Below are 13,367 nucleotides of genomic sequence, written 5' to 3'. Positions count from 1 at the left end.
AATCTACGAAAGATCTACAAAAAATATTTTTGAATGCCACTCATTTCAAAAGGATCCATGAATGAACAGGTGTCCCAATCATTTTGTCCGATTAGTCAAACAAAAATTAATGATGACTAATAATTTTGCTATATAATCCCATACAGGCAAGCTATGGGGAAACAAGTTAAATGTAAGAAATGGGGCCTTAAACATTATTTCTCCTTATTTTCAGAATGAAAAACCTAGTATTTCCAATATTTTTAAAAACAGGAACCTTTTTTTATTTCAAGTAATTTTGAAGCATTTCTATTGGTCCATTCATTCTGGTTTTTGTGTGCTGATGTGTTTTCAATAAGAAGAGCTCGATATTGTCATTTAATTTGGACTTTTATTTCATTTAAAATAATTCATACAAATGCATACAGTCACAAACATTTTCTTTTTTGGATTCTGTTTAACAAAAAATAATGATATCTCATAGTATATATAGTATGTATATTGCTAGCCTACCACTTTACCAGGAAGGAAACTATGTAGGCGATGGAGCGCTGCAACTATCCCAGCAGCTTAGAGCTGCCTCATAAAACACGGTACAATCAAGTCACACAGAAACAGGCAAGCATGACGCCAGCTTTTCACAAGACGACTTTTTTTCTTCTTTTTTGTTGTAGTTGTTGTTTTTTTTTACCTTTAAACACGTAAGGTATTACATGCTAATTTAACAAACATGAACCAAACAAAAAAAATAATACAAAATAAAAACATTGAATATACTTTTTGAAAGTACTGTACTAAATTAGACTACAAAAAGACACATGGATACAAAAAACAATGCACTATGTGGTTTAATTCAAAAGGGAGGGGAGGGGGGGAAAATAATTTTCCTGAGAGGGTGTGCAAAACGGGCCTCTTTCGGGGCTTTTCAAATCAAAAACAACAAACAAAAAAAACAAATATAATTTTTTAATATCTATTCGTTGGCTGGGAACCTCCCTTTATGCAGTTTTTCTTTTTTTTCTTTTTTTTTCTTTTCTACAAACCATTGATCATATTCTAAAAACTGTACACAAACAGGTTACATTCAGAACTACGTGTGTTTTTAACAATGAAACCCATTGGACACAGAAAAACAGATAAAACCGCCCACTGCACTTTGGACAGACTACAATCTAAACCAGCAGGATCTGCTTTAGGGAGACGTGTTTTGTTTTAGTTTTTTTATTTCAAATCCACAAGAGTTTCTCTTTTTTTTATTGTTGTTGTTTCAACACAAGATATTAAAAAAATTAAAGAAAAAAACAGAGAGAGAGAAAGAGAAAAGGAGAGAGAGAGAGAGAGAGATAGAGCAAGAGAGATAGAGAGAGAGAGAGGAGTGAAAGAGTTCAGAGAGCACGAGCACAACCCACCACCTTCAGTTCAAGCATTCGGCTACTTCAGACAGAAAGTCGTGGTTGTGGGGTTCTTTTTCGTGGCTGGTTCGGAGCCGGGGAGCCTGTTCCGCTCCTCTTCTTTGGGGTAAAGAAGGACCAGGAGAGTTCTCTAGTGGTACGGAGAGCACCGGGGGTGGCGCGGCTACAACTGCTCGTTGGGGTGCTGCTCCCTGTCGGGCTCAACTTTACCCGTCTGGCCCGGAGACGGGGCATGGGGCGGGTGTGCTACAGGGGGCAGGCTGTGGGTTATGGGCACGGCGCTTTGCACGATCCCTTCTACCGGTGGTGGAAGACCCCCAGAGGCCAGGCTCACTACACCCGGGGGGTACCTGCAAACAGAAGGGGGGTGGGGTGGTAGACGTGAATATTAGGAATGTGTAATCTGAAACTGCTGAAGTCTAACAATCAATATGAAAGAACGGATGCCCATTTAGGTTCTACCAGCAGAAAGGCACATCATTGAACATCAAAGGAGATGTTGGTCTATCCTTCTACCTTAGGGGTGGACAATGGGGGGCAGTGTCCAGCACAGTCTGCTGATTTCCCTGCTTTAACAGACCTACTGAACCCGGTGATTATCAGAAGCTGGAGTCGAACCAGGTGTGCTTAAGTGGGAAAAGCACACAACTGTGCAAGAATCCAACAACTGGACAACTGAGAACAAGGAAGTCTGTTTGGCTTTGTGAGCAGACAGACGTTAAGGGAGGCCCCCTCCATCGTGCCAACAAGAACAAATGAACCAGCTGCTGAAAGGTCTAGTTTAAATCATTTACACTTTCATTTACATTTTCACTTCCAGTTTTCACCAACGTTTTTGCCGCAAGATTCTGCTTTTCACACATCCCAGCTCAGAAAGCCGTGGTCAGGGTGGACACCCTTGAAGCAGAGAGGGTTAATAGCCCAGTGGCAGCTTATCGAACCCTGGGTGTCTAACCTTGCGCAATGAGCCACTACACACCATATTGTACTTTACTCATAACTGTGAACAAGCTATTTTCCTAGACCAAAGTAAAACCTATTGGCACCATGCTGTCTAATGCCAGGCGTGGGCTAGAGGGGTATAAAGCCCCCCCAGCATTGAGCTGTGGAGCAGTGGAAGAACTGTGTACTCTGGAATGATGGATGGTGCTCTAGACAATACTTTTGGGATGAGATGGGGTGGTGATGATCATCCAACATCCTAAATTCTCTAACGCTCTTGTTGCTGATTGCAATCAAATCCTCACAGCAATGCTACAAATTATAGGAGAACGTGTTCCCTGGACAGCAGAGACAGTTACTTCAACAAAAGCAGGACACACTCTTTTTAATACCCCCGCCAATTTTGACATAACTGATAATACTGAGCAGGTGTCCCAATACTTTAGTCCATATAGTGTATATTCATAGTTAAAAGGCGAAGCTAAAACTGGTTTAACATGTTTTCTTAAACCGTCAGCATTATCCTTTGTTCTAGTCAAGGCCGCAACGAAGATCAGCTGATCTCGTTTACATAAAGGGTGACCGTCTCATTTCTACTTTTAATATCAGCTCAGAAGACAAAGAAGCAAAACTCCGCCCCCTCTTACATCATCACACAGGCATGTGCACACCAACACCTCTCGTTTTTTCTTCTACATGCACATTCGCATCCTCTCCTGCATACTCACACACACACACACACACACACACACACACACACACACACACACACACACACACACACACACACACATTTTCTGTCTACCTCCACCTCCCTCCCTCTCTCCCTCCCTCCACCTTTCAGCTCAGCTTAGATGTCAGCCGCTCCGTCTAAGTGTGGGTGGAGCTCATGCTACCATGCTAATGCCAGTCTTGCACATTCATCATTGGAAAGTGGTGAAGACCTGAAGACTATGTAAATGTGTTCATGGGTGTGACATCACAGCCACGAGAAACATGGACCCTTTAAACGCCGGAACAGGCAGATCATCACTCGTCACCCACTGAGTTGAGTCAGTGAAAATACAGGAGTGTTATGGGAGTTATTCGTTAAACCGTACACACCTGTACGCTCCGTTGATCTCGTGGTGGATAGCGGGGTCCATGCCGGCCCAATGGGTGGTCTGTGTGAGGAACTCCTTATTCACACAGTTCTTCAAGCTGTCTGGGATGCGGCCTGCGGGCAGAAAACATTCGATTGAGATCCACACTGAATATTTACAGAAACCTACACCCCTGTTATTCAGATATGATAATAATAATGGAGCTACTGTGAGGAACGTCTAGTGCTGGAACATGGCCAGACAGTCTCTGCTTCATCGGCAACGGCTCTGCGGATCTCTTTTTAATTAGGCAGTCTAGGTCAGCCCAGACCCTTTACATTAAAAATCCCACCTTTCTTTCTGTTTGTCCTTTTGATTCTACATGTATATTCCGTTGATATAAATAGCTTAGTATTTTTAGTATTTTATTGAAATGTATTATGTAATAATAATAATAATAATAATAAAAGCAATAATAACAATTCCATTCAATGTTCAAAGTTCCCCCGATTAATTTTCTTACTAACTATTCTGTACAGGTGTAGAAATAAATAAGTGTTAATGTATCAGATTGAAGGTGGAATTTTAGCTAAATCCATATTCATAAAAAATATATATATTATTAAAAATGCCATTATTAGAAATGATCATTTATATCATATAATTTATTTAATCATTTATTATCAATTATCATAATTACAGCCTTATATTAGTAGCAATAATATTAATAATAATAATAACAATAATAATAATAACACGTAATATAATTATATTGCATTAATATTATCTACAGTAGGCAAAAGTATTGGGACACCTCTTGTATTGGTGTTTTATTCAGTCCCACTGCCACATGTGTATAAAATCAATCACCGAGTCATGCAGTCTGCTTTAACACACATCAGTGAGAGAATGGGCAGCTGAGTGCTGAGGCACATAGTGCATAAAATTTCTGGGGGACCAACTCCATAGTAATGCCTATGGGTTTAAAATGTGATAAAAAGCTCCTGTAGGTTTAATGTGTAGGTGTCCCAATATTTTTCTCCATACAATGTGTGTGTGTAATAGATACAGGCTACTTTGTGCATATGATGCTGGAATAGTGTTTTTAAAATTGTGAGTAATCCTGTGCAATCCTGCGAAGTGAGCTTGAAAGGGAGTGGGTTTGGAACGCCAGACTAGACTGTTGATACTTTAAGAGGTGTTGTGGGCTTAATTCAGTGAAACACTGATGAATGGACATGAAGCCCACCTGAGGAACTCCGTGAAGAGCTTGTGATGTAGTGGGTGATTAGTGCATGGGTGAAGGGTTATGTGTAATCTTAAATGAAAGGTGTAGGGTCTTGTCAGTCCCAGCGGACTTAATGCTGATCAGATCATAAACAGCCACAGCAACATAGGAAGGGAGAGGATGGGGAAGGATGGGTTGGGCCCTATGTGTTACTCCAGATGTTTGGTACAGGATTTTGTCATTTTCCTTTAATACTCTTAATTCCCTTTATTTTCTGCACCAATAACCGCAATAGAGCTGACACTGATTAATGTCTGAAGACTTTCAGGAGATTTACACCCCTGTTATTCAGATATAATAACAATGGATCTACTGTGAGGAACGTCTATGCTGGAATATGGCCAGACAGTCTCTGCTTTACCGGTAATGGCTCTGCGGATCTCCCGAGCTGCTTCCTCCCTCATCTCGATGGAGGCCTGCTCGCTGTACCAGGCAGCGTGGGGGGTGCAGATCAGGTTGGGAGCATCCTTCAGGGGACCCTGGCTGAAACTGACCCAAACAGTACAGGCGTTGAGGCTGTGACTGTACTGAAAATGACAGTACTGTTGAGTTACAGCACACTGGAACACTCACCTAAAGGGCTCTGTCTCGTGGACGTCCAGAGCTGCTCCCCGTATTCTTCCCTCTTTCAGTGCCTGAGCCAGAGCTTTCTCATCAACCAGGCCTCCTCGTGCAGTGTTCACCAGGAACGCACCCTGACGCATCTGTAACACAGGTCAAACGGTTCACACCACACACACACACACACACACACACACACACACACACACACACACACACACATAAACAGGCACAATGGATCAGGAAGCTGCTGAAAGCGTGTACCTGCATGCACACACAGAACTCATATTGATAGTGAAGCATGTTGATGCCTGTGTCAGTGTTTCCTGTTTTATTAACTGGTATAAGTGTGTGTGTGTGTGTGTGTGTGTGCTTTATCATATAAATGTGGTGTTTATCTTATGTGCTCATTTGTTTATGGATGTAGGGTATCTTTGTGTGTGTGTGTGTGTGTGTGTGTGTGTGTATCAGTTATGATTAGGTGGTTGGTGTGTGTGCATGTTTATATGTGCAGATGAAGTTGTCAAAGTGTGCTCTCTGTTTGATAGTGAAGTTGATGAGGTGTGTATGAGGGCTGCAACAAACAACTATTTTAATATTTGTATAATCTGCTGATGATTAAAGCGTTTCATTAATTATTTGGATAATGAATCACATAAGTAACAACTAACTCTAATGTAGCTTTTAAATGTAGCTTGATGTTGTTTTATGCATTTGCTAACTAACAACGAAGACAATGAGGATGAATAACATATTCAGAAATAAACTGTTTTAATGAACTAAATAATAAAACACCAATCTCCAGTCAACACTGGGTTCCTGTAAAACCAAGGATGCACATCCTTGGCAGCAATGGCACCAAGCAGCAATAAAATACAACAAAAAGTAAATCAGTTTTCCTTTCATTTTTCGGATCAGCCAAAAAACAAAAAAGGCACACATGAGACATGTGAGTAATTTTAGCTCTCAGACCCTACCTTAGACCCTGACCGAGGCATGTTGAGATGCTCAGTGCTATCTTACACCCTGCCAACAGTCTATTTTTACACCTTCCATCTGTATTGTTTAAACAGCAACGCTGCTTGTGAATATATCTACACTGATGGACATGGTGGTCTTGAAATGAGGGGTATTCAGGTTAATTTCTGGCGAATTGCTGTTATGGCAACGGAAAACACAGGAGCGCCACCAACTAAAAACAACCTAGGCAGACATCAACAGTCAGATGTTTGTTGCTATTTTGGCAGTGAATTGTCAACACAGGCGCATGCAGCCCAACGCTCATACACCCCCACTTTACACCACTGAAATAGCAATCCGCTAAAGTCAGACCGCACCTGGCTTTTAAAGGGAAGGGTGAGAGAAACGCTGATTGGTTTATTGCATGTTACGCCCATAACACACCCATGATTAATTAAGAGTCTTTGTACATGCCTTTTAAGCGTTTCGAGCCGAGCAAGGCATACATCACCCGTTGTTCCGACAGCCACACTGACACGCTGGTTTGTTTTATTGCTGCGTCTCTTTTGGTGACTTTTATTTTGACATGGTCTGGCCGGAGGTTGACCCACCTCTGCTCGCAACCAGCTAGCTGACTGGCCATTTTTCTCGATAGACGGGACTTTATTCGTAAACATACGGCATGTTGAGTGTTACGAACCAGCGGCTGGTCTCATCATTAATAACCTCTCTGGGTTGACTCATGCTACTTTTTCATGTAGCTCATTAACACAATTAAATCATAACTGTCCCAATATTATAACATGTTATTATAGGTAATACTGGTGTATGTGTGTGTGTGTGTGTGTTAGTTACCTGTTTGATGGTGAAGTCATTGATGAGGTGGTGGTTGTGTTCGTTCAGGCTGCAGTGGAGTGTGACGCAGTCGGAGTGGAAGAGCAGGTCCTGCAGAGTGTTGACCCGCTGCAGTCCCAGTGCGCGCTCCATCCCATCAGACAGGTACGGGTCGTAAAAGATCACATTGAATCCAAACGCTTTGGCTCTCAGGGCCACAGCCTGACCCACACGCCCTGAACAAACACAGATAAAACATCTAATGACCTCTTATGACTTCTGAACAGTTTCATTTCCTCCTCTAAATGCTTTCAAATTGCCATTAAAACATTCTTCCTCTTCCTAATGAAGTAGAAAATGCTCATCACACACCATTTACAGCAAGACATATACTTTCCAAATTCTCTAACTGAGGGGTGGGCAACCAAGGGCAGTTCAGTACAGTTTCCTGACCTCCCTGCTCTAACGGAACCAACTGAACATGGCAATTAACAGGTGAGTTGAATCAGGTGTGTTTGAGCAGGAAAAGCCCAAAACTGTGCAGAAATCTGCCCTTGAACGCCTTTGGTGAACACCCCTGAGGTTCATAGCCTATGAGTTCTACAACATATGCCTAAGTGTCAATGCTGAACAAAGAGCCTCATATTATAGCCATTTATTTACATATCTATCAATAATGGCAAGCTGTCCTGAACCCGAGGTAGCAGGTCTGCCCCAAACCATGGTACTGCCACCCCCATGCTTAACAGTTGGGATAAGTTTAAGCCAAATGTATACAGAAATTCAGAAAATTGAGTTTCTAGCAACACTGTAGGTGAAACCCCCTCACCAAGGCCAATGATACCGAGTGTCTCCCCTCTGATACGGGCCGCGCCGGACGCCACCTCCCGAATCTGCTCCACGCTCTGGACCCTCGTGCCTTCACGGAGAGCCTGGTGGAGCCAGGTGGTGCGTCTGTACAGGTTGAGAATATGGCACAGCGTGGAGTCGGCCGTCTCTTCCACTGAGGCCGACGGCATGTTACACACTGCTATTCCTACAGTTCAGATAAACATGAACACTTGCTGTTACATTCTGGCACAAATCACTGATGCATGCTCTTGCTTCTTTAATCGCATCACAGGATTTTACTGCTCAGAAATGCTGCAGAAGTCAATTGTAGTCACAGTGTTTTACTGGATCTTGGGGCCAGTTACAGGTCCAGTTAAATGTTTTTGACTAGGGCCAGACCTAGTTTCTTTGAGCGCTTTCACACCTGCACATCTGTATGGTCAGGTGTGAATACAGTAAACCCACTCGTTAGTACCCAACCCACTCGTTAGTACTCTCCTCCATCACATGTAATGTTCCCGCCCTCGCCGGATGAAAAGGACTGACACATGCCTAACCAGCCACCGCCTCTTTTCGAACTGCTGCCGATGCAACATCACCAGGCAATCAACACGCTCGGAGGAAAGCGTTGGGTACCCAGATTTGATGCACTGGCTAGCAGACGCACTGAAGTAATGTGGGGAGAGAGAGCAAGCCATCTATCCACCCGGAGAGAGCAATGGCAATTGTGCTCTCTCAGGCTCTGGCTGTTGATGGCAGGCAGCATGACCCGGGATTCAAACCAGTGTTTCTCGGGTCATAGTGGCAGCGCCTTAAGTCTGCTGGACCACTTGGAATGGCCCCTAGTTTTGATGAATCAAGGTATTCATGTCATCAAAAAGAGTACATAATTTTGGTCCAAAACAACACAAACCAAACTCATCACTGAATCACTGACGCAAAGGCATCACATTTGTTTTATGCAGCCCTGGAGAACAGCGCACAGGCTAAAGAGACAGCGTTACCTAACTCCCCGGCAGATTTAATGTCGATATTGTCGAAGCCGCTTCCGATGCGGACGATGATTCGAAGTGCTTTGAACTTCTCTAGGTCTTCTCGCATGAGCGTGATGGTGTGGTACATGAGGGCCCCCACGGCTTCATTCAGTACCTGCGTTCAACACAGCACATGGTGGGGTCACATGAGGTAAAGTTAGTTTGCTTCTCACACTATGCAGACATTTTTACTGAGAGCCTCAAGTGTGACAGCTGCATCCCAGCTGTATTTCCGTGTTTCTCTTGGCTTGAACAGCTGGATGCCTCTTCAGTTAGGGGAAGTTTTATGTCCAGAAGTAATGCATTCATGTTAGAAATACTTCATTATAAAATAAACATTTTGGGTATCAAATAGGAAAATATGAGAATATATGATTTTCCTTTTTTAATGTTTTAAACATTAATAAAACTTTGCTACTTTGGCCTGGTCCCTAACCCAGGCTTCCAAACTTCTCTGCTAATAAGTGAGCAAATTAAAGACATTTAAAGACACAGAATGTATTATTTGCATTCATATCTACACAACTTCATATTTCTGCACATTTCTGAACAATATATTACTGCCCCCAACATTACCGTCATTAGCGCAACAGCCTCTAATTTCTATGAGTATTTCTTTTTACATTTTTTAATTGTTTTTAAAGACAGACAGGGAAGCACATGACAGAAGAGTGAGAGTTTGATGTGTGAAAAAGTGAGTAATTTAATCATGTATTCTTTCTGAGTAGATTTATTCAGATTTATTCACGCCATTATCGTTTATACCAATATTTTAATAAAAAATAATTTAGTTTGCCTTATTTATATGTCTTTAAACATGTATGCATCTTAAACTAGCTGTTGAACAGTGTTAGGAAATCCATGAGCTGGGGTCTCTTCTCCAGAGGAGGATGGGCTCCCTTATGAGTCTTGGTTTCTCCCATGGTTTCGTCCTCCAGCTCTGAGGGAGTGTTTCCTTGCCACTGTGGCCTTAGGCTTCCTCACTGAGGGTCTGAGGTTTTTCTGTTGTTGATCTCTTGTCCTCTTTCTGATTATTGATTCTGTAAAGCTGCTTTGTGAAAAGCTCTATAAAATTATATAATATAAAATATAAAAAATATGAAATTCAATTAGATTTGATCTTTTCCTGAAAGTTATAATTGTCAATTCCACAACATCTCGTCCCTGTCCAAAGAAAAACATGTATCTTTGAAACAACAACTTTACAGGAATAGTTAAAACACTTCTTAGCTTTTCAATGAAGTCAATGTAAAAAGATTGTATTTCAAATCATTTTGGAGCATTTCTATTGGTCCGTTCATCCAGAATTATTTTCACATGCTACAGGGTTCAGAAAGGATGGAGAAAACTAAAAACAGACAAAAATGGATATACATGTTTTTCCATATTAAAGTGATCTGCAGACTAAACTTCCAAAGCAAGTTTTCACTGTTTTTTTTAAGTCAATGTGGTCGTAAGACGTCAGAGGACCCTTTGGAATGACCTGGATTTCTGCACTCTAGCTTTTGGCAAATACATATAAAATATTTAAGTCTTGGCCATCGTCAGGTCTTTACTTCACAGCATGTAAACATCTAGACATAATTCAAACCAAATCTCATCACTGCTCATTTTATTTTTCCTAAGTTTCATAAGGCAAAAAGCCTTTGATTAAAGAACCGCCCAGCTACGATTTCTTTACGTCTTTAGGTGAAGGCACTTGAAAGGAATTATATGCTCATCCGTCTGGGCGGCTAATGTACTTAGTCATTCAATTTCTGTTCATGCTATTCTGATGTCCTGACCACAGAACGCTATTCAACTTGCTTCTGATGAACAGGTTATTGCGTCATTGTGTGCTGATCTTCTGACTGATCTGAATGAGCTGTGAATTGCTCAGCTGAAGCCCTCTTTCATTGCCTCACACATTCACACCACACTGGCTTAAGCTCCTGACCCACCTAGGCTCCTTCAGTGTATAACAGAAATATCTGACCTTCAAACGGAGGAAAAAAACCCTGGAACTACCTCCTAGAAATAAATCTTCATTTGCATTTCCAAACAGTAACACACCCCAGTTATCTTGTTCAATTTCTGGCAGCTATATATTCGGTGACCTTATTTACACCAGTGCTGCAGTGTCGTCTCAGAAGCAGAACTCATTTTGTTGTGTTTCAGCCTTTCTGCTCGATTAGACACAGCACTGAAACCATTTCAGCTACAATTCCACAGTTTATTAACCTTTAGATTCACATGAGTCGTATTTCAAAATGATTTTTTTTTTCTTTGCAGCATTTCTGGGTTTTTTTATTATATTATTGTGCTGTGGCTGCCACGCACCACCTCGCACCGTCTTGAGCTGCTAGAGGGCTGGCACCATGGCCCCCAAACAGACGAGAGGGAACCCAGTGCCCCAAGCACTAACATATGGAGGACACGTCCTCATATCTGTATTTCAGGCCTTTTTGTCCATGTACAGAGCTTTTGTCACATTTTATGTTATGCGGGTTTCCCAAGATGTTAAATTCAGCAAATAAACAGAAATGGTGCTAAATAATTAGAGAAGCCCATATATGTAATGCATCTAATGCAAATGTTTGGGTGCCTCTGGTCAAATTACTTACAATGTACGTCTTGATTTGCTAGTTTTACAAAAAAATAAAATACATATTCTCTATAGAGACACACTTCTGCACAATAACACACAATAAAAGTATTGGGACACCTGCACATTACACCTGTAGGAGCTTTTATGGCATCCCAATCTAAATCCATAGGCATTAAATATGGAGTTGGTTCCCCTTTGCAGCTCTACCAGCAGCTTTCTTTATGCACTTTTATGTACAGGGGCAGTGGTGGCTCAGCAGTTAGACCACAGAGCGCTTTAGAACCACCAATTCTTTCACTAATGTGTGTAAAGACAGACTGCATGGCTAAATGCCTTCGTTTACACACCTGTGGCAACAGGACTGAATGAAACACCCGGATTCAATGATTTAGAGGTGTGTCCCAATACTTTTGTCCATATTGTCCATACATTTGCTTTGCTAAATTTGCAAAAACTACTTTTAAGAGTTGCAGTAACTGCCTGTTTTTTTTTTTTTTTTCCTTTTTTTTATCAGATTTTCCACCCATTTTCTTCCCAAATTGGGGCGTCAATTACCCAACCTGTATGTACTCACCCATTCACCCCCCGGATTGCACGCAATGCCCCCGATACCAGTGAGGGCGGACCAACACACGTCCCCGTGTGCAGTCAAGACTCATTTTTCCAACTGCCGCCAACACAACATCACGGGGCAACCAACACGCCTGGAGTGACGTGCCCAATACCTGGCTCCAAAGCACTATCCTGCAGACGCCAGCGATGCCTGCCCATGGCTAGCAGCATGACCGTTCGGAGCAGCGATCCTCTGATCATACTGACCACACTCGGGGCCCATATCTGGACGCTCGGGTCCATATCTATAGGAATGACCCTTTTTTGTCTCCTTAAGAAACAGACTCTTTCTGCAGGGAATCAATCACACATCAACCTTCAGATTTCTCACACTGCAGCTGAGATACTCAGACCTACAGTCATAGAATATAAACACAGTTACAACTCAATACTGACTGATGCTCAGTTTCTTCCACTGATCTGATCTCAGTTTTGACTGATGGTTGAAGTGGAGTAGACAGCGTTCACTGTGTCATGGAACACTGATTTTGATCCCAGGCTGACATAAAAAGCCCTCCAGTCTATAAGAGCTTCTTTTCATGCTTGAGGGAACCAAGTAATATCCCTGTCTGTTCAGCAGGGGGAAGTTAAAACTGGTAAAATAGCTGTGTTCATGCAGGCTTGTGAAAGAGGATAGAGAGGAAAAGCAGAGAGCCATCTGTCTCCGCCAGCCCTGGGAGAACACTTCTGAGACTCGACCTGGCGTTCCTCCAGAACTAGGCAACGCATGCCAAGAGCAATCTGCAAATCAGCAGAAAAGCGGACAGCAGCGGCCTTATTTCAGGACCGATCGAGAGATTTCTTCTATTCAGGAAGCATAAATATTCACATTTGGGAGAAAATGAAACTTGTGTCATGAGAGAATGATCTATCGGAGTCGGACGTGGTCCTGCTCTTCCTGCTTAATGAAATGAATAGCGAATGATTTGATTTAGGGGTTCCTGGTTCCGTTTTACTGACATTATAATTATGGTTTACTGACACTGTAATTATGGTAGTAAACTATAACTACTATCTAAAAACCAACTGTTAAACAGGCCACATGTGGTAGTAATAAGAGTTATAGGAGCAGACTGGTGAGCCTAGCCCATATGTTTAAAAAAAATTAAAATAAAATCATTTAAAAATGCTGCTTTTTTTACACTGTGTGATAAATGGACCAATAGAAATGCTTCAAAATAACTCAGATTAAAACCTTGTTCTACTGCGATTAACGTTACATTAAAAGAGTGTTAAAAAAGAGTG

General features: G+C 41.9%; 1 protein-coding gene across 3 annotated transcripts in view; it reads right to left on the bottom strand.

Moving 5' to 3' along the window:
* Positions 1-356: 356 nt before the first annotated feature.
* The window catches only part of ctbp1 (C-terminal binding protein 1), a 42,364-nt gene continuing 29,353 nt past the window's right edge, over positions 357-13,367 (bottom strand). For all 3 annotated transcript variants that reach the window (XM_072664087.1, XM_072664086.1, XM_072664085.1), the window contains exons 3-9: positions 8,894-9,038; positions 7,888-8,094; positions 7,080-7,294; positions 5,277-5,407; positions 5,065-5,192; positions 3,438-3,549; positions 357-1,741 (exon numbers count right to left, since the gene is read on the bottom strand). In XM_072664087.1, the coding sequence (XP_072520188.1) occupies positions 1,555-1,741; positions 3,438-3,549; positions 5,065-5,192; positions 5,277-5,407; positions 7,080-7,294; positions 7,888-8,094; positions 8,894-9,038 (1,125 nt within the window). In that variant the 3' untranslated portion in view covers positions 357-1,554. The remainder of the gene's footprint in view (positions 1,742-3,437; positions 3,550-5,064; positions 5,193-5,276; positions 5,408-7,079; positions 7,295-7,887; positions 8,095-8,893; positions 9,039-13,367) is intronic.

Source organism: Salminus brasiliensis, chromosome 19 (genome assembly GCF_030463535.1).
Source record: "Salminus brasiliensis chromosome 19, fSalBra1.hap2, whole genome shotgun sequence".
Classification (NCBI taxonomy): domain Eukaryota; kingdom Metazoa; phylum Chordata; class Actinopteri; order Characiformes; family Bryconidae; genus Salminus; species Salminus brasiliensis.
Note: the sequence above shows the minus strand (reverse complement) of the source record. Positions and strands in the feature narration are given on the sequence as shown.